Here is a 22,362-nt window from a genome sequence, read left to right as displayed (position 1 = left end):
TAAAACGGAGAGTGGTGGAAAAATTTAGATGGAGAAGAGTCCCAGTTAACTCAAACTATTAGTTAAGTGTTTCTCTCTGCATAGACACTACTGAGTATTTGAAGTACTTTCGGCTTTCACTCCAGAAAGAATATCTGCTGCTCCTTGAAACAGTGCCTTGGTGTCTTTTCGACCCATCCAAGATGGCTGACCACTTGACTTAGCATCTCATTTTCAAGAGCACTGCACTCTCTCAGTACCACACTGGCATTTCTGCTCAATCCCTACTGTCGGATTTGAATGCTCAACCATCAATGGTCAGACTTACCACCGCTGCAGCACTGATGACATCCAGATGTTAAGAAAAATTGATACACCAGTGGCAAAGTTATCTAACCAAGGACGGGCCATTTGCTCTATCAAGTCTGCCTCAGCAAGCAGTAATGTCCTCACATGAATATCGACCCATAGCACCACCATGTATCATTAAGGGATACAGGGTCAACTTGCTTAGAAACAGACCATCGCCTGCTGGAGGCATGGGTTGGAAAATCAGAGACAGAGTTAAGCACACCTGATTTTCCCAATGTTAAAATTAATGACCACGGAGATGGAGGTTTCACAAAGTAGGAATGCTGAACTCTACATGAGATTATCCCATTTACATTCCTGTGATATTTGCCTCTAGCGTCCTTCCTTCCTTTATGTCTCCTGCAAACAGGGTGCTTTTATCTCTAAAATCTTCAAACGTAATGTAGCATGTCGAGGGAGCTCTAGACCAGTTAGCTTAACACTTGCTGTAGAAAAAACTAATGGAATCCATACCAAAGGAGCAAACAGAATAATATGTGGAAAGTAAAAAAAAATGGAATAGTATATCAAAAGGGAAAGTCTTATTTGATCAACCTCATGAATTCCCTGCAGCCATAATAAAGTCAACAGCAATATTTCAGTGGATACGAAAACTGAAATTGCTGGAAAAGCTCAGCAGGTCTGACAGGATCTGTGAAGAGAAATGTTTCCAGTCTGTAAGGAAGAGTCACTGGACCCAAAACTTTAACGCTGATTTCACTCCACAGATGCTGCCAGACCTGCTGAACTTTTCCAGCAATTTCTGTTTTTGTTTCTGATTTACAGCACCTGCAGTTCTTTCAGTTTTTATAATTTGGTGGATATAAGCTATCCAGATTTCCAAAAGCCCTTCAATGAAGTACCACAAAATAAGTTAACGATTAGCGTCACAGCACAGAGCCAGGTATGACTGGCAGAACAGACTTCAGCGCTGAAAATGTGTTGCTGGAAAAGCGCAGCAGGTCAGGCAGCATCCAAGGAGCAGGAGAATCGACATTTCGGGCATGAGCCCTTCTTCAGGAGTGAGGAAAGTGTGCCCAGCAGGCTAAGATAAAAGGTAGGGAGGAGGGACTTGGGGGAGGGACGTTGGAAATGCGATAGGTGAAAGGAGGTTAAGGCGAGGGTGACAGGCCGGAGTGGGGGTGGGGGCGGAGAGGTCAGGAAGAAGATTGCAGGTTAGGAAGGTGGTGCTGAGTTCGAGGGTTGGGACTGAGACAAGGTGGGGGGAGGGGAAATGAGGAAACTGGAGAAATCTGAGTTCATCCCTTCCTAGGCGGAAGATGAGGCGCTCTTCCTCCAGCTGTCGTGTTGCTATGGTCTGGCGATAGAGGAGTCCAAGGACCTGCATGTCCTTGGTGGAGTGGGAGGGGGAGTTGAAGTGTTGAGCCACGGGGTGGTTGGGTTGGTTGGTCCGGGTGTCCCAGAGGTGTTCTCTGAAATGTTCCGCAAGTAGGCAGCCTGTCTCCCCAATATAGAGGAGGCCACATCGGGTGCAGCGAATGCAGTAAATGATGTGCGTGGAGGTGCAGGTGAATTTGTGGCGGATATGGAAGGATCCCTTGGGGCCTTGGAGGGAAGTAAGGGGGGAGGTGTGGGCGCAAGTTTTGCGGTTGCAGGGGAAGGTGCTGGGAGTGGAGGTTGGGTTGGTGGGGGGTGTGGACCTGACGAGGGAGTCACGGAGGGAGTGGTACCTGACGAGGGATTCACGGAGGGAGTGGTACCTGATGAGGGAGTCACTTCAAGACAGCATGGATTAAGAGAGATTATTTAGAGTGGAAGAAGATAGGATATGAGTTTCCAAATTGTTCCACATTTATTCACAATTTATATTAACAATTTGGATGCTGGAATCAGGAACAGAATTTCTAAGCTCACAGATGACACTAGACCTCCTGGTCTGGCATGGAAAGGGGTGGAATACTCCATATTAAGTCAGATTCTAATCATCTACAAGACGACATTAATGAATTTTCAGAAAATAACTGGCAAATTAATATTAACGTAGATAAACGAGAGATAACAAAAATAAGGAGAGTGCGTAATATTTGGAAATGAAGAATTTATATGAGGATGGAGAAGCAAAGGGGTCAGGGGATATACAAATACACCAATCACTAACAATGGCGATGTAAGTTAAGGAGGTTGTAATAAAACTAACCAAACATTCAAATTTATTTTTAGAAAGAGAGAATTGAAGTCAAGTTGTGGTAAATTGTTCCAATCCTTTGGTAGACCACACTTGGTGTGCTACGTACTGTTTCAATCAACATATTAACAATATTGTAGGCAGAGATATTACATATAGGGGTAGTGTAACCTTGCAAACTTATACCTATGAGGGAATCAAAATAGGCTGGGTTTCTCCTCAAAACGAGAACACTGAGGGCTGACCCGGTAGAAGTCTTTAAAATTATGAAAGGTTTCAGTACAGGAGATGCTGAGTCTTTTTTCCCATGTGAGGGAAAGAACAAAATCAGTCATCAAGAAAAGACAGTCACGAAAAATCGAACTGAGAACTCAGAAAAAAAAGAATGCTTAGAACCAGAAAGTGATGGAAATGTGGAAATACTTCCCAAAGGGAGTGGTGGTGATCAACAGCGTGGATCTATTTAAGGGAAGGCTGGATAAGCCTATGAAACAGATGGGAAGAGAGGTTTATGCTGTCGGACTTAGATCATGAAAGATGGAAGTGGAGCAGGAGTTCCAACATGGACTGGGCCAAATGGCTCATAGCTGCGCTGTACATTTGAAGTGTATTCAATTAGAAATTTTACATCCCTCATAGTTCTCTAATAGGAAGAACAATGCATTGAATAAATCTTTGTGTGTGGAATAATCTTGAACATGGAGAACTTCAAATCAAACCTGCAAGGAAATTGGTTCATAGCACAAAAACAATGCCTGTCTCTTCCACATAGTAACAATGCATGTGACATCTGGTTACGCAAGCTTGCACTCACTTAATAAATGATAAGAATGATAGCTAGTGGGCAGCAAAGTGGCTCAGTGGTTAGCACCGCTGCCTCACAGCACCAGGGTCCTAGGTTCGATTCCAACCTTGGGCGACTGTCTGTGTTGAGTTTGCACATTCTCCCGGTGTCTGTGTGGGTTTCCTCCCACAGTCCAAGTTGTGCAGGTCAGGTGAATTGGCCGTGCAAAATTGTCCACAGTGTTAGGTGCATTAGTCAGAGGGAAATGGGTCTGGGTGGGTTACACTTCAGAGGATTGGTGTGGACTGGTTGGGGCAAAGCGCCTGTTTCCACACTGTAGGGAATCTAATCTAGTAATGTAAAGGACAGCTCTCCAGTGTTCCCTGCTTGGAAGTATATTTTAATGAACTCAATCACAGAGTGCGGGTTTTGCTGGCTGAGCTAACATTTATTGCCCATCCTAATTGTCCCAGAGAAAGTGACAGTGCTGTCTTGAGAGCCACGGCAATCTATTTGGTTTAGAGGCACCCACTAAGCTATTAGGGATGGAATTCCAGGATTTTGACCAAGCGACTGTGAAAGAATGGTGCTAAACTTCCAAGTCAGGATCATGTATGGCTTGGAGGACAACTTGCAGGGTGTGGTATTCCCATGTATCTACTGCTCTTGTCATTCTAGATGGTGGTCGTCATGGGGTTGGAAGGTGCTGTCTAAGGATCGCTGGTGAATTTCTGCATTGCATCTTGTAGATGGTACACACTGCTGCGATTGAGTATTGGTGTTGGATGGGCTACTTGTTTGTGGATGTGGTGCCACTCAAGTGACCTCCTTTGTCCTGGGTGGTGTCAAGCTTCTTGAATGTTGTGGGAGCTGCACCCATCCAGGAAAGTGGGGAATATTCCATCGCACTCTTGACTTGTACCTTGTAGATGATGGCTAGGCTTTGGGGAGTCAGGAGGTGAGTTACCTGCTGCAGTATTCCTAGCCTCTGACCTGCCCTTTTAGCAACTGTATTTGTATGGTTAGCCCAGTTCAGTTTCTGGATGACAGTAATGCCCCAGGATGGAGATAGTGGGAGATTAAGCAATGGTAATACAATTGAATGTTAAGGGGTGATGCTCTCTTGTTGGACAGAGAGTTGTGTGTTGCGAATGAAACTTGCCAATCGCCAAAATTCATCCATTTTCTCTCAGTGTCCCACTTCTTTCTAAACATGTGCCAGATTGTTTGCCTTTAAGTTTGCTTATGACATTTTCCCATGAATTCAAAGTAAAATTCCACTGCAGAATGTGTTCCCTTCAATTTGCACTCACTATAACAGTGCTGTACAGAGTCCCTAAGTGCCAGCACTCTGATTGGACAGGAGACTGTGACTATCTGCAGATCCTGCACTTTCTTGGATCTCCTCCACAAGTGAGGAGCACTCTGGGCTGGGTACAGATCCTGAGTTCCAGAGTTAAAAAGGTTTTCTACAATCACACATTTACTCAAACCTGTGCTGAAGAGTGACTGATATTATCTTCCCATGCTACCAAACCAATTAGAAGTGGTTGTTTTGCCTTTGGTTTTTCACTTGCAATGCCCCAGTGGCAATGCAGGACTGTTGGAATATCTCTCAATTCTTAGCTTGTTATGAATCAGTAGCAAAACTATATGTTGCAGCTAACTCTCAACAATAGGGACTATTGAGAGATCCTTAGATCACATATAGCCAAACTCAAATGGTAGACAATGGAGCAAAACAGAATATGTCAAGAGGTTGTGCAAACCTAGTCCAGCTGATGCGAAGGTTGCTTTATCTAAACTTATAGCCAACATTTATGTGTCGTTGCGTCTGTCACAATCACATTTAAACACATTTCTTGAATTTGGACATGAATCGACAATACAATTCATCTCGGCAAAGCCACCAAGTAGTAAAGATGGCACGTTCATAATATTTGTGCAATACAGCATATCAACAATATACCCAAAGTGGGTCAGAGGTTAAAGTGACAGATGTCACAGCTATTGCTCTTTCACATTGCAATTTTGCAGCCAACCACTTACCTTTCCACAACGTTTACTCCGTTCCAGCAGGTTGAGCTATCATGAGGTCGGAGATCATCTTCACAGATCTGCTCTGCCATGGAAGCATAAAAGGTCCTGTGCCGCCGGATGTAGTTCATGAAGTCCCTGTTGAAATAAATACAAGTCAATCCTCCAATGTAATCAAGGCCAGTACAAATAAAACATGAGAAAAGTGTATCCGTTGTAAAGCAAATGAACAACCCTGCAAATACAGTAGAATAGAATTACATCCCTTCACACCTTCCACCCTAGCATGGGTTTTTACCATTAAGACATCACTGCATGGCAGTTACCTTCCAATTATACACCTACTTAAGTTCCTTTCAAAAATATAACGTGACTTCATACTCAGAATTAAAAGATCTAAGTTCTACATGAAGAAGCAAGAAATGAGTCTCAGATTATTAAATCAAAGTATTTGATAGTCTTAAGACAGCTCCAGATTTTTCTTTGCACCTTTTTTCGGGAAGGCTTGGCAATTTTTTGGAATATGAGGGACTTCAGCCAGACTGTTCTTTATTTCCAGCTCCAGTCATCCTTGAGAAGGTTATGACTTTTTGAAACACTACAGTCTGGTGCCACATTGGAGAAGGTCCTCCCAGAATACCGTAGAGTTGGAAGTTGGTTTTCTTTGTACAACATGAAGGTCAATGACTAGATGAGATTGTTTGATTTATAAACCAGCAGAGCTACTTGGAATTTGCCCTACAAGATAATCAGATTACACATGGTCTATGTAGCGATAAATATGTTGACAAGGTAGGTGCATCTTTTCATAAGCTCATTCTATGCATACTTTGTCCAATTGTGGTCTTGATCTGGGGTGATTGACAGTCTTTGATTAAGGGACCATCTACAGTACACACCATCAACGCAGTTAACACAGGAATACTATCATTTTCCCATAACAATTCATGAAGACGACTACAAAAGACTGTTTCATTATAAAGTTTTGCAATTTATTGGAACTATGTAAGAAATACATTTGAAGGGACTGTTTTTGGAGTCATACTGTGCTTTTCCGTCAGCGTTAGCTTGATATTAACATGGTTGCCTTCAACAGAAGATTGTGGACTCAAGAGCCACTGACAATTCGTTCTAACCTGAAGGTTTTATGTGAGTTTTCATGACTTTTGAAATGTTGTAGGTACTCTATATATGTTTATTTTTCTCTACATATGTATTTTTATATTGTACTATAAGAAAGAAATAATAAATACTCCCAAATCAAGTTTGTTTTGATACAGTCTCAAGACAGCACTGGGAATATTTTCTGTAATTGGTTCAGTTCATGAATGCAGCTAACCACCTCCTTCAAACACAAACAATTAGGAATATGTAAAAAAAAAGTTACAGCTATAATTTATAAATTTATTGCTGTTTATGAGGAACGCTAAGAATGGAGTTAATGCCTTAAGAGAAATGTATAAATGTTGTGCTTTCTAGGCCTGAATGGAAAGCGTATGTGTTGACGAGGAGGGTACGCTGTAAAACTGAGAGGTTCGTGATGATGCGTGAATTTTATGATGATTTGTCTGATTATCTTTGTGCATCAGAAGGAATTTAAACACATCATCACCGAGAAGATTAAGTGGCAAATTGTACATGACATACAAAAGAGAGTGAAGATGCTGGGGTTCTTGGAGCAGAGAATATTAGCAGATGGTTTGAAGAGGTTGTAAACTCAACATGGCTTTGATAGAGTAAACAAGGAGGAACTGCTTCTCAGTTTAGATTAGATTAGATTCCCTACTGTATGGAATCGGGCCATTTGGTTCAACAAATCCACACCGACCCTCCGAAGAGTAACCCATCCAGACCCATTCCCCGACCACATATTTACCACTTACCAATACACCTAACACTATGGGCAATTTAGCATGGCCAATTCACCTGACCCGAACATCTTTGGATTGTGGGAAGAAACCAGAGCACTCGGAGGAAATCCACGCAGACACGGGGAGAATGTGCAAACTCCACACAGTCACCCAGAGTGGGAACTGAACCTGGGTCCCTGGCGCGGTGAGGCAGCAGTGCTAACCACTGAGCCACCGTACCACCCAGTGCCGCCCGTTTAGATAGGGCAATAACGAGAAGACCTGGATTTCAGGTCAGTAACAAAGAGGAAATGTGAGGAAACCTTTATTTGTGTCCACAGCGATCATTTAGCCCAGTCTATTGTTCTTGAAATGATGGAAGAAATAGATACAAAAGGAATGTTCAAGATTAAATTGAAGAAATAGTGACCGGACAAACAAAGTAGAGCAAAAGCAAGGTGCAACTGCTCTTCAGCAGGGAATGGGATTACTTAAAAGCTCTTCCCACGAAGCAGCACAATAGACTGGGCTAAATGAATCCCTTCCATATTGTCTTAGGCCATGATTCAGGTCTGAATCCTGATGCGGTCAGGGCCACCTTTATCTGTTTGTCTATAAATGCTGTGTGATTTCTGCTTGGGCAGCCTAAGGGCAGGTTGGTGGTGTATGGCAAACGAGTTTCAAATTCTCCGTAGATTGGGTGGCCATGAAGAAATGGAAACGGAAAGGGGAGCTTTTTAGATGTGACACACTGTTGGGATAAAATGGAAGGAATGGACACTGCGTTGTACTTGGCTTGAGACTGAAGCAACTACTACACCTGAAAGAGCGTTCACCCACAGCGTTTGTTGTTTGTTTTATAACAAAAAGCTTATGTTAGCTGAGGGACAGTTAATCTGCCCACTGTGCAGGTTCTCTTACCTAGAGTTCTTTTTCATTGTCCTAGGCCTATCAGTCTTTACTTCTTTCAGAGGCAGGGAGCTGGACAGAATCGCAGGCAGGAAGCATCAGTCAGACAGGGTAGTAGAGTGTTTCGGGACAAGGTGAATGGAGCAAGGGAATGAGAGAGAGAGAGAGAGAGCGGGAGTGAAGGAGAGAGGGAGGGAAGGGAGGAAGGAGCATATCATGAAAAAGAGAGAGAAAAACAAGTGAAAACGATGAAACCATACGGAAAAACAAAACATCATGCACATGCTTACAGTGGGAGCAAAATCAGAATGAAGCATAAAAGGTGCCATTCCCCCTCCATATGTGAAGACCAGGACATAGAGAGTCACTTACTGCCTCATCCCTATGATTAAACATAGTAATGGAACATTAGCGGGACAGATCACCAACACAGAGACGAGACTGAGCTCCTGGGGTCGCTGGCTTGCAGCCACACAGGGTTCATTTTGGGGGTGATCTGACAACCATCAACTGCACTCTCCTCCTTTCCCCCCATAACCATCACTTTTACCGATTACACGTCTGTCTGAGCCTTGAATATACTTACTGACCCAGCCTCTACAGCCCTCTCTGATCAAGAATTCCAGATTTACTACATTCAGAGAATTAAATCCTCGCCATCTATAGAAGTATATATGCAACATTAGCAACCTGTATTTCTGTGGTGTTTTTTGTGAAGTGTCAAGGAACTATCCAAGAGAGTCTTCAAACAAAACCTGACACCGGGCTACATAGCAACGATAACTTGTAGTAATACAGCTGCCATAATTCAAAAAAACATCATAAAGTGTGTCGCAGGAGTGTTTTAGAATAAAGTATACTGCTGAACCACATAGGTCTGATGACCAAAAGCCTTGGTGAAGGAGATAGATTTTAAGGAGTGTTTAAGGAGCAGCTTAAAGAAGGAAAGAGAGGTAGAGAATCAGAAAGTTTCATCAACATTAGAGCTCAAGGCCTGAACTACTGACTGCTTGGCCACCAATGTGGAGACATAAAAATGCGCAAGAATCTTGTATTAAATGATCACAGGCATTGCAGAGGTTTGAAGATTTGGAAGAGAGTTCAGAGATTGGGTGGGGTGAGCTCAAGAAGTGACATGATTTAAAATCATGGCAATTCTTGACCAGGGGCCAAACTAGATTAGCGAGCACAGGATGGTACGGAATCAGGACTGAGTGCAAGTTAAGACATAGGTAGACAGCTCTGGCTGATTCATGTTGATTGGAGGGTTTGAACTGAGGAGACTACTCAGGAGTATGTCAGAATAATCACATATAGAGGTAACAAAGACATATAATCAGGTTTTCAGCAACTGAAAGAGGGCATGTTGTAGCAATGTTACACAGGGTTCAGAAGATATTTACCAGGATGTTGCCAGGTATGGAAGGTTTGAATTATAAACAAAGGCTACATAGTCTGGAACATTTTTCACTGGAGCGTAGGAGGCTGAGAGGTGACCTTATAGAGGTTTACAAAATCATGAGGGGCATTGATAGGGTTAATGGTCGGTGCCTTTTCCTGAGTGTGGGGGATTTCAAGACTAGGGGGAACATTTTTACGGTGAGAGGAGATGGGTGTAAAAAGGAAACTGAGAGGGACTTTTTTTTTTTACACAGAGTGTGGTTTGCATGCGGAATGAATTTCATGACAAAGTCATTGATGTGGCCACAGTTACAGTGTTTAACAGACACTTAGGTATGTATATGAATAGGAAAGGTTTGGAGGCATATGGGCTAGAAACAGGCAGGTGGGACTAGTTTAGTTGGGGTTATGTTTGACATGGACAGGTTGGACTGAAGGGTCTGTTTCTGTGCTGTATGACTCAATGACTATGACTCCATGAGTGTCAACAGGTTGGTTTTGTGTTGGCACAAGTATGAGGGACGTAGCTCAATTCAGATTCAAATGTGATATCAAGCTCACAAACAGATTGGCTTAATCTCTAACTCTTGCCTGGTAAAGGGAGACAATGGAGCTGTAACTGAAGACAAAAGCTTCAGTCTTCTCAATATTTATTGGGTGTAACTTTCTGCTCACCCAGCAATGGGATGTCAAATAAATGGTCTCATAAGGAGATATTAGGACAGATGACAAATAAGCTTAGTCAAACAGATCGATTTTAAAGGCAGAAAGAGAAGAGAAAGAAAGGTTGAGAGCCCTAAGGAGAGAACGTCAGGTTTTAAGAGATTTAGCAACTGAAAGCACAGTCACCAGTGACAGATCAATTCAACTCGGGGATGTTCAAGAGGCCAGAAATGGAGAAAGGACTAAGGACAGGAAACAAAACAAAAAGCGATGTTGAAGGAGTTAACTCCAGGGGGTTGGAAAACAGAGAGTGAATGGAGAGCTGTAAATTATCACTTATTTACTTAGCTGTGTCGCAGCACTTTAGAAATGACATAATCAGGCTACAGGATTACAAAGAAGCATAATTATCCACTCCATTAGGCTAAATTGGAGGCCAATTGCAAAATTTATGGGAGTAATTTTCTACGTGCACACTGCCAGCCAAGAGTATTCCCCACCAGGCATGTCTATAGACAACTCTACATCTGACTATAATAGCGGCTGGTACGGGTAGGAGTATAACATATTGACAGGACTTTGTCTCCTCTATTTGAAGCTGGGCATGTTCCTATCTGAGTTAAAATGGAGGGATGTTGTGCAGTGCTTCATACGCTTGTCTGTTAACTGATAGTGCCTCTCTCTCTGTGGTGTAACATGTTCATCACTGAGTCAGCAGTTCCAGACATAACCACCTAATCTGGACAGACAGCTCAGTGCAGTACTGAGACAGCTCTAATGTCTGCCCTCTTGAGTGGATGTAAACAATCTCCCCCCAGCACTTTCTGCAGAAGATGGACCTTTCTCCCTGGTCTACTGCTCAGCATTTATCCCACAATCAACACCAACAGAAAGCATGCTCACTAGTCAGTACCTCCTCGTCGTTATTGGGAGCTTTCTGCACGATAACTGGCTATGCCTTTCACCTACATTCTAACGGTGACTACACTTCAATGAAGACAATGGGTCCTTGAGCAGCTCAGTCTTGCTTTACAAAGGGTCACAGAGCTTGCCTGCTCTTATAAATGAGTGGAGCTTGAACTGCTGTGAAGCCAGTGACAAATCCTGACAGACAAAGAGGGCTAAGAAAGAAAAGTTTGATTCTCACTACTTCTACTCATGGTAAATTGCTTCCCTCCCCAGCTAGCAAAATTAAATTTTCTCTCTGTGTTCACAGGATACTGGTGTGCTGTGTGCAGTTCTGGTCGCCTCACTACAGTAATAATGTGATAGCACGAGAAGGGTGACAGAGGAGGTCCCCCAGGTTGTTGACTGTGTTGGAGAAATTGAGCTACAAGGTGAGACTAGATAGGCTTGGACTGTTTTCTTCAGACCAGAGAAGACTGAGGGGAGGGGGACGTGATTGAGGTGTATAAGGTTATGAGGGATATGGACAGGGAGAAAAGCAGCAGCTGTTCCCCTTGGTTGAGGAGCCAAGCACAAGAAAGCATAGTTTTAGATTAAGGGGCGGGAGATTCAGAAGGGATTTGGGACAAAATATTTACCCTCAGGAGGTGGTGGGAATATGGAATACACTGCCTGGGAAGGTAGAAGAGGGTGAAAACCTTACAAACTCTAAAAAATATTTGGACGAGTACTTCAAATATCATGACATTCAAGGATATAGGACGAGTGCAGGAAATTAGGATTAACACATGTTTAGTAGTAGTTATGTTGGCACAGATTCGATGGGCTGAAGGGCCTTTGCTGCACTGTATATATCTCTGAATCTATGGGTGTAGGCGTCATTGGCTGGGCCAGCATTTGATGCTCATCCTCACCTGCCCCCGAGAAGATGAGGGGGAGCTGTCTTCTTGAACTGCTGCTCCCTATGTGCTATAGATAGAAACACAATGCTATTGTAGAGTTCCAGGTTTTTGACCCCCAGCAGCACTGAAGCAATGTTGATATCTTTCTGAGTCAGGCTAGTGTGTGGTTTCAGACTGTCCCCCTCACTGCTCCTGACTTGAAAGCTGGTCTCCCTTCCTCCCCATTGCTGTAACAGACCAGGTTCAACTCTCCTCACTGCTCTTGATCTGAAGTACTCCCAGAGAATCCCAGTGTGAAACATAACATCAGGAATTACAAGTGGCGCTGTAGAGGGGGGAAGGATCTGCACCTGGTCATCAGCCTGACGCTATGAGACTTTGCTGATCTTCTAGGGACTGATTGAGATGGATCACCTATTCCACACTGATGCTGACCCACAAACAAGCAAGACTGCAGGCTCCTTAACTGGGATGGGGTAGGGGCAACACCAATGTGTATGTGTGCAAGGAAACCTGGTTTCCAATTGTGTCAGATCACCCTGCCACAAGACGAAGCTTCATCTGGATCATGTGATCACACTACATTAAAGATCTCACATGGACATCTTCCAATCTCTTGTAAGCAATAACTGTAAATTTCCTAGGTTAGCCAAAAAATGATAACAAAATATATGAAGCCGGCTCTATTGAAAGGTCAATGGTTGGATGGTGAGGTATTAAACCTAATCATTTAAAAAGCGCTGGGTCACCTCTAGGTGTTTTCTGAAGGGATGTAAGTGTTTATAGCTCAGTAGGTGATGTACTGAATTGGTGACACTATATGCTTGGCTGAAGTTCTGATTTAAAGCAGATACAGTGCACGACAGCACAACAACACATGATTGATCACACAGGGAGCACATTGTGCTGTGTAAACATCACACAGTCAACCAGACAACACAAAAGCTGCAAGGAAATAGTTCATGGCAGCAGCCTGGACAAGCTGTCAGTGTCCATTAAAACCGAGAGATAAGCCTTTTTCCAGAGAAAACAAACAGTTGTCGTTATGAATGAAATGTTAACCAACCATGGAAGGTGTTACACATTTATGAAGTTTGCCGGTGATCAAGCTGATCAATCACTTAAGACTGGACACAGTCAAGGTTTGATCACATCCGTTTGATCAGCTGTAGTTAACTAGTTCGGGAACAGGAGTTGTCTGGTAAGAGACTAGAGGTTGGAACAGAGCAAGCCAATCACTTATTTCAATGTGACATGTCAACATAAACCAGGTCACTTGGAACTGTAACCATGTATGTGTAAGTTGGTGACATTTTACCTCTTGTTTGCAGTACTTTGTTCAATACCTCATTTGAGTAAAGAGCAATTGGGTATATCCTCTTTTTGGGACTGGCTTGGGTGATCGATATCCAGAGTAAAGCTGACAGATGAGGAAAAGGAGGAATGAAAGCCTCCTCCCTGAAAATGAGGTTTGGCACCTGGAATGTCAGCACACAAATAGACAATTGCAGCAGGGACAGACTGGAATGTCACACTGTCATTCTCACGTGGGACCTCTTGCTCCACAACATTGGCATCACTGCCCTGAATGGAACTCAACTGGCAGGAGGAGCTCAGCTCAAAGAACAAGGTGCTGGATCCATCTTTTTCTGGAAGGGTAAACCTAAGGCATGGTGACAACTCCACGGAGTTCGATTCACCATTAAAATAAGGCAATGTGGCTTGGAGGGGAACTTGCAAATGGTATTCCAACCTGCCCTTGCCTTTCTCGGGGTGGGAGGGGGGTCTAGAGGTAGCAGGAGTCCTGGCGATTGCTGCAGTGAAATGCAGATTGCAGTGACAATACCAGCAGCAGTGGTCTTAGTAGCTTCTCGTGCTATTGCCAAATTGGTGATGCATCATCTTACACACCCAGCTTTATTGCCTAACACGTCTGCGCATTGAAATCAAGATCGCTCTCTGTAGCTCCTCCTTCTTTCCTATGACCTCTTAGTTAGGGACCCTCTTGGAAGGAGTGATCACGGTATGGTTGAATTTAGAATACAGACTGAAAGCGCGAGGACAAAATCCAATACCAGGGTCCTCTGCTTTAACAAAGGAGACTACAATAGGATGAGGGAGGAGTTGGCTAAAGTAGACTGCAGACGAAGACTTTATGGTGGGACAGTTGACACGCAGTGGAGGACTTTCAAAGCAATTTTTCAAAGTGCACAGCAGAAGTACATGCCAGTGAAAAGGAAGGACTGTAAGAAAAAGGGTTATCTGCCATGGGTGACTAAGGAAATAAGGCATGCAAAGTGACAAAGACCAGCAAGAGACTAGAAGATTGGGAAAACTTTAAAGGTCAACAAGAAACAACGAAAAAAGCTATAAAGAAAAGTAAAATCGATTTTGAGAGTACAACAGCTCAGAATAAAAAGACAGACAGCGCAAGTTTCTATAAAAATATAAAACAAAAAAGAGTGGCTAAGGTAAACATTGATCCTTTCGATGATGAGAAGGGGCACTTAGTCATAGGATATGAGGAAATGGCCGAGGCATCGAACAGGTATTTTGCGTCAGTCTTCATAGTGGAGGACACTAATAACATACCAATAATTGAGAAGTAGATGAAGGTAGGTGATGACCTGGAAACAACCATTATCACGGAAGACACAGTGTCAGGGAAGCTAATGGAGCTAAAGGTAGACAAGTCTCCCAACCCCGATGGAATGCTTCCCAGGGTACTAAAAGAGATAGCAGGAAAAATAGCAAATGCACCTGTGGTAATTTTCCAAACTTTGTTGGACTCTGGGGCAGTTCCAGCAGATTGGAAAATAGCAAATGTGCCACCATTGTTTAAAAGGGAGGTAGACAAAAGCTGGCGAAGTATAGACCAGTTAGCTTAACTTCTGTAGTGGGGAAAATGCTTGAATCAATTATCAAGGAAGAAATGGCTGGGCATCTAGATAGAAATTGCCCCATTGAGCAGATGTAGCATGAGTTCATGAAGGGCAGGCCATGCTTAACTAACCTTTTGGAATTCTATGAAGACATTACAAGCAAGGTGGACAACAGGGACCCGGTAGGTGAGGTGCGCCTAGATTTCCAAAAGGCTTTTGAATTGGTGACACACGAAAGGCTGATGCATAAGATAAAGATGCATAGTGTTAGGGTAATGTATTAGCATGGATAGAGGATTGGTTAACTAACAGGAAGCAAAGAGTGGGAATAAATTAGTATTTCTCTGGTGATCAGTGACTAGAAGTGTGCCTCAGGGATCAGTGTTGGGACTGTAATTGTTCATAATTTACATATGTGTCAAAGTTTTCAGATGACACAAAGATGAGTGGGAGAACAAAGTGTGCAGTGGACTCTGAAACTTTGCAAAGGGACATAGATAGTTTAAGTGAGTGGGCAAAGGTCTGGCCGATGGAGTACAATGTTAACAAATGTGAAGACAGCCAATTTGGTAGAAATAACAGTAAAAAGGACTATTACTTGAATGGTAAAAAGTTGCAGCATGCTACTCTGGGTGTCCTTGTGCATGAATCACAGAGGGTTGGTCTGCAGGGACAACAGGTAATTAGGAAGGCAAATGGAATTTTGTCCTTCATTGCTAAACGGATTGAATTTAAAAATGGGGAGGCTATGTTGCCGCTGTATAGGGTACTAGTGAGGCCACACCTGGAGTACTGCGTGTAGTTTTGGTCTCCTTACTTGAGAAAGGATGTGCTGACACTAGACACAGTGCAGAGGAAGTTTACTGGGTTGATTCTGGAGTTGAGGGGGTTGGTTTATGAGGAGAGACTGAGTAGACTGGGATTATATTCATTGGAATTTAGAAGAATGTGGAGGGATCTTGTAGAAACATAAAATTATAAAGGGAATAGATAAGATAGAAGTAGAGAGGAGGTTTCCACTCGTGCATGAATCTTGACAAGAGGGCATAACCTCAAAATTAGAGGGAGGAGATTTAGGACTGAATTGAGAAGGAACTCCTTCATTCAGAGGGTTGTGAATCTATGGAATTCCCTGCCCAGTGAAGTAGTTGGGGCTTCCTCGTTGAATGCTTTCAACACTGAGATAGATAATTTTTTGAACAGTAAAGGAATTAAGGGTTGTGGTGAGAAGGCAGGTAAGTGGAGCTAAGGCCACAAAAAAGATCAGCCATGGTCTTACTGAGTGGTGGAGCAGGCTCAAAGGGCCAGACGGCCTACTCCCGCTCCTGGTTCTTATGTTAACACCGTGATTAAAAAAACTGCTGAACTGCTTATTGCAGGCTGAGCTGCAACAGTGGTGATGGAGGATTCATGTTTTAATGGGATAGGATATAAAAACATCATTCATTCACCACAACACATAAACATTCCACCAAAACAGCTGGAAAACCTTCGGTTTACAGGTTTTTAGGCTACAAAGCATGAAAGCATAATCAACATTCCAAGCTACACATAAAATCACAGCATAACATATCACAGCAGGAAGCCAGTCCGTTTTTCATGAGCTGGCTCTTCATTGTTAAAGGTCACCTGGCACAATTTGAAGATGAGCTCAGAATTCTCCCAGAGTCACTGCATCATACAGCTTTCTATATTCTCACCTAAATCATTTTATATATGACAAACAAAAATTGACCTCGCACCAATCCCTATGGAACACCACTGGTCATTGACCTCCAGTCCAAAGAAACACCCTCTGTATCCTGCCATCAAGCCAATTTTGTATCAAATTGGCAAGCTCTACCCAAATCCCATGTGATTTAACTTTACTGATTAGTCTACCGTGTGGAACCTTGTCAAAGGCTTTACTAAAGTCCAAGTAAATAAAGTTTACCACTCTGCCATCGTCAACCTTCTTAGTTACTTACTCAAAAAACTCAATCATGCTTGAGAGACACAATTTCAGTTGCACAAAACCATGCTGACTATCCCTAATCATTCCTTGCCTCGCCAAACGCAGGCAAATCCAATCTTTCAGAATCAGAGTCATGGAGATGTACAGCACAGAAACAGACCATTCGGTCCAACTCATCCACACCGACCAGATATCCCAACCCAAATCAAGTCCCACGTGCCAGCACCCGGCCCATATCCCTCTAAACCCTTCCTATTCAGATACCTATCCAGATGCCTTTTAAATGTTGCAATTGTACCAGCCTCCACTACTTCTTTTGGCAGTTCATTCCATAGACGTATCACCCTCTGCGTGAAAAAGTAGCCCCTTAAGTCTCTTTTATAACTTTCCCCTCTCACCCTAAATCTATGCCCTCTAGTTCTGGACTCTTCCACCCCAGGGAAAAGACTTTGTCTATTTACCCTATCCATGCCCCTCATGAATTTATAAACCTCTATAAAGGTAACCCCTCAGCCTCCAACGCTCCAGGAAAAACAGCTCCAGCCTATTCAGCCTCTCCCTATGGCTCATATCCTCCAACCCTGGCAACACGCTTGTAAATCTTTTCTGAGCCCTTTCAAGTTTCACTTCCAACAGCATAACCACCACCAAAGTCGGGCTCTCAGCTTTACAGTCCCCAGGGAAATTGGGAAATTGCTGTGGAGAATATTCTCCCATCAACCACGAAAGACAGCAGACTGACTGGTACCTGATTTCACATATACTTGTATGCTGTCCCAGTATGCCAGTCTTACAACAAGATATACCACATTCAGTCATCCCTCTGTACCTGCAAGGGTTCCATTCCTGTAAAAGCCCACAAGTGATGAATTTGCGAGTGCGAATATAATAACTTATGGTAAAATTCGTGTCCGATTCCCTGACCCCAAGTTTATGACATTTTGCTATTATTTTTAGATTATTGGCAATCTCTCCCTGAGTCACGTGTGATTTAACTTTACCAATTAGTCTACTGTGTGGAACCTTATCAAAGGCTTTATTCAAGTCCAAGTAAATTATGTCTACCATTCTGCCCACATCAATAAACACAAAAACATCTGAAGTAAAAGTTAGTATCAATACAATAAAACAATTGCACAGTAACTTAGCAGTAAAGGCAAGAAGTTGTATGACCCAGGACCAGGTGTGTTGAAGGAGGTGATAGATGGTTACTACTGGATTGGGAGGAGGAGGACAGTGCAGATTTGACTCCCTCCCAGCCACAATTCCCCAAATGATGAGCCATCCTCCTCTACCTCCATCTAGTGGCCAGCCTCAACTTGTTCATCCTCCTGAGCACCTATGCCCTTGCTCTTGGAGGGTTGAAGGGGAAGAGCTGAGTAAAGGAATAGGTCAAGATAGCGAGATTGCCACGTAAGGTGAAAGAGGTTATGGTTAGGTGAGTTTTGCTCGCAGATTGATTGGTTATTCATCGACGAAATTGCAATTCATGAATTGGTGGTTACGGAGGAATGACTGTAACAACCTTAATGCAACAAAACAACTCAAGTCTCTTGTCAAAATGCGTGGTGCTCAAAAAGCACAGCAGATCAGGCAGCATCCAAGGAGCAGGAAAGTCAACGTTTCAAGCATAAGCTCTTCATCAGGAATTGGGGCGGTGGGGGTGGGTGGTATGGCTGCCCAAGGGGGCTGCGAGATAAATGGGAGGGTTTGGGGCTGGGGAAAGGTAGCTGAGAATGTGATAGATGGATGAAGGTGGGAGGGTGATGGTCATAGGTTGGAGAGGAGGGTGGAGTGGGGAAGTTGGAAGGAAGATGGACAGGTGGGACAGTTCAAGAGGGTGGTGCCGAGTTGGAGGATTGGATCTGTGATAAAGTGGGGTGAGGGGAAATGAGGAAACTGGTGAAATCAATGTTGGTCCCATGTGGTTGGAGGGCCCCAAGGCAGAAGATGAGGTGTTCTTCCTCCAGGCATCAGGTGGCTAGAGTTGGCGTTGGAGGAGGCCAAGGACTTGCATGTCCTCGGCAGAGTGGGAGGGAGCATTGAAGCATCTGCAGTCCTCACTTTCTCCAACTCAAGGCCCTTGACTCAATGTCAAAGTGTAACACTGAGAATATATAGGTCCACAGCTAGGTCAAAAAGAAGTGCCTCAATGGACAAAACTGATGCAGTGAGGCCAAGAAATGTTGAGAGTGTGTTTATATCTTAGGGCCTCAGCACTTTGGGGCAGTGATCAGAAGCAATGGCTTTAAGTCTTCGCATTTTTTAATTGAAAACTGGGCAACAGCATTGGAGTCAGAAGAGCTGGTGGTGAGGCAGGGTGGAGCACTATTAATGTACATGTGAAAACTAATGCTTTACCTTTGCATGATGTCGCCAGGTAAAGTATGTAGATTAGAAATAAGTGAGGGTCAAGGAATGATCCTTGCGGGACACCAGAGGTAATGGTGCTGGAGCAGGAAGTGAAGGTTATGGCTGTTCAGATAACATGGCAATCAGGTGAATGCAGGAAGACTATGGAAAGGCATGGTTGGAGGTTGGTGGGGTCAGTGTTCCCAAGACTGCAGCCAGGTCAAGCAGGGCAAAGCAGAAAAGTTCACCTTTGTCGCAGTCACGTAGGATGTCATTTGTGATTCGATTGGAGGCTTCAGGCATGGAGTTCTGTGGAAACTCATGGAATCATAGAATCCCTAACGTGTGGAACAGGTCATTCAGCCCATCGAATCCACACAGGCCATCCAAAAAGCATCCCACCTAGACCCACACCCTCCCTATCGCTGTGACCCTACATTTTCAATGGCTCGTCCAACTAACCAGTACATTCATGGACACGATGGGCAATTTAGCATGGCCAATCCACCAAACCTGCACATCTTGTGCAAGCTGGGAATGGATTTAGGATGCAGCAGCACATTCAAGGAATTTAGCAAAGAAAGCAAAGTTGGAGGTGGGACCATTAATTGCAGGAATAGTAGAGTCAAGGGTTGGATGTTTTGAGGGGAGCTATCAATAAGAGTGGATTTACAGTAGAGAGGAACAATGTCTGAAAGGTACAAAACAGTGGGACCCAGGAAGAAGATGTCACCCACTTGACAACAGTCAGAGAACATATACTGTATGGGGCACTTTGAGATGGGCACATGAGGATTAGTGGAATATCCCACTGTTATGACATAAAAATCGGGACATCTCTTGGCAGTTTTCTTGCCTCCTGATGAAGATGGTACTTGCTGTTATCGATTTTCACATGTGCAAGTGAATAGCTAATCTATGAACTTTGACCTTGAATAGTGGCAGCCTCCTTGGTCATGGGGGATATCAGAACTGAATCGGGTTTAGTGTCCACACAACAACCTTGAACAAGCAGCTACATAAGATCATGGATGACAGATCACTGTCAAGTTCGAGATAATGATTAAGAGCAAAAACTGTCCATTGTTTTCCCTACCAACTCAAAGACACTGGGACAATTGGACCTCTCCTGTTAGAATCCCAGCCAGTATCTTCAAAAATGTACAACCTCAAAACAAGGGGCCAAACCTGGGATTTTTTTCATGCAAGCCCTCAACTCATTATGGTTTCTAATATAGGAACCATGCAGGATTTACAACACAGAAGAGCAATCAAGCTTATTCTCACCTTCCTGCACTAGACACACTGCCCTACAAGTCACTGATTTCCAGCCAACATCCAGGTTCTAGTTATATATGGTGAGAGTTTCTGCCTTGACCATCCTCTGGGTGAAAAACTGTCTCATCTCCCTTCTACCAGTTGCTTTAATCAGTTGGTCCCTATTTATCTTGGAGGCTTCCATCTTATATATCTGAAATAAGATATTTCTTATCCCAAGGCAAACAGCCAAGCCTATTCAATCTTCCTTATTTTCACAATTCTCCAGTCCGAGTGGCATCCTCATAAGTCTCACTTGCATCCTTACCAGTGCAAATAGATCTTTCCTGTAGTGACCAGAACCGCACATAGTAGCTTTAAGAGTATTGCATCAAGTTCTAGCATAATTGCCCACAGGGTAGCTTTCCCTGTTTTGGCACTTTCCAAGGTGGTACAGAGCACCTTTGTGCCATTGCACTGTGGCACACGTGGGCATTTGGCTGATACTGTGGATCTCATAGTCTTACTATGTAAGACTCATGCCTTTGTGAGGTACCACCTGACGCATCCCCCAAAGAGAAGGACAAATGAGAGTGATACAAAAGCACTTCTGCAGCCATGCCAACAGGCTGAGCAATATTTGAGATCTAACTACCCTAGTCCACCAAGGGATGCACAACCACTTCCCTGTTCCAAAAGCTTGCGATTTCAAACAAACCTGTTGGACTATAACCTGGTGTCGTATACTTCTGACTTTATCCACTCCAGTCCAACATGGGCACCTCTACATCATGGCATTCAAGGGATGTCAAGGAACGGGAAGGTACACTGCCTTGTTAAGACTCCACCAGCAGTAGAATGCCCTTACCTTCTTCTCTGGGCCAGGGTGCCGAATGGGGTCACAGCCTGGGGTTTGAAGCTGGGCATGACCAGGATCTGCGCTGTGTTTTCCTGTGATGTAGCTATTGCTCGCTCTTGGGGCTGGTCACAAACTTTACCCACCTACAACACAAAAGCACACATGAGCATTCAGTTCCTTTTCGCAAATAGAGAGAGATATTCGTTGTAAGTGGTATAAGGATGCAAAGCAACAGGAGTCTCGTTGTTGAGCATAACATCTACATGGTTCTTAACACTGCCATTTTCCAACTCAGTCAGAAAAAAAAGAGTGACCATGAGGGACATTATAAACCGCACAGTATTAAAAAGAACAACTGCACAAATACCAAGGTGCTGGTTGCTAATTCTGCTTCCAGACTCTGCCCAGATAAACTTCCCACTCCTTTAACATTCAATCATCCACTGTGAATGTTGTTGAATTACACTTTGGATCCCGTAGCTATAAATGCTACAAATGACCACACTTTCATGCCTTACAAACTGGTGGTCAACAGGCCAGCAGATGACCACTGAAAGAAATTGGAATTAAACTACAAATTTAGCAGAAATAAGGAACATCGTAAGGTCCTTCCAAGGGAAGGGGAACCACTAGGAGGAAGAATAAGTTGAGGAGGTGGGTTTGGAGGAGTTTTATAGAGAGGGTGAGGGATGCAGAGGCAGAAGAGTTTACAAAAGATGTCTACAAAAAGAACCAAAGCTGCAGAAAGACCTGACTGGGATCAAAAAGGATGGGAAATGCACAGGTGACTGGACACAAAGAACTGGGACATTTCAGAGGAGATATAGCCCACAAACTGCCTTAATGCACCAATAAGATTCTTTCACATTCTCTTGAATACCTATGTTCGTTGACAGCACCGCAAACAATGACATTAGCCCTCTGCAAACCAGCTGCACAATCATTCATATATAAGCCTCAACGATTAGTTCTGGTAGGCTATCGGAGTTGCATTATTATATAGGTTAGTTCCGATTTCAATACACACCAACACCTTGTATCTCCCAACGTTAGTCTGAGGACAGTGACTGGGGGAAAGTATATCAGCAAGCTGTTCCATTCCTACCAGAGCGGTGGAGAACCCACTCCAG

General features: G+C 43.6%; 1 protein-coding gene across 2 annotated transcripts in view; it reads right to left on the bottom strand.

Moving 5' to 3' along the window:
* gpc5b (glypican 5b) overlaps positions 1-22,362 on the bottom strand; it is a 554,501-nt gene that overhangs the window by 281,619 nt on the left and 250,520 nt on the right. Inside the window, exons 4-6 of one of the 2 annotated variants that reach the window (XM_043701794.2) lie at positions 21,242-21,375; positions 8,069-8,128; positions 5,310-5,435 (exon numbers count right to left, since the gene is read on the bottom strand). In XM_043701794.2, the coding sequence (XP_043557729.2) occupies positions 5,310-5,435; positions 8,069-8,128; positions 21,242-21,375 (320 nt within the window). The remainder of the gene's footprint in view (positions 1-5,309; positions 5,436-8,068; positions 8,129-21,241; positions 21,376-22,362) is intronic. The other variant, XM_043701795.2, reaches the window with a different exon arrangement.

The sequence above is a fragment of the Chiloscyllium plagiosum genome, unplaced genomic scaffold, assembly GCF_037043375.1.
Source record: "Chiloscyllium plagiosum isolate Xiang-an unplaced genomic scaffold, Cpla_swu_hap1 HiC_scaffold_13, whole genome shotgun sequence".
NCBI lineage: Eukaryota > Metazoa > Chordata > Chondrichthyes > Orectolobiformes > Hemiscylliidae > Chiloscyllium > Chiloscyllium plagiosum.
The sequence above is the reverse complement of the archived record's forward strand: the minus strand, read 5'-3'. Positions and strand labels throughout refer to the sequence as shown.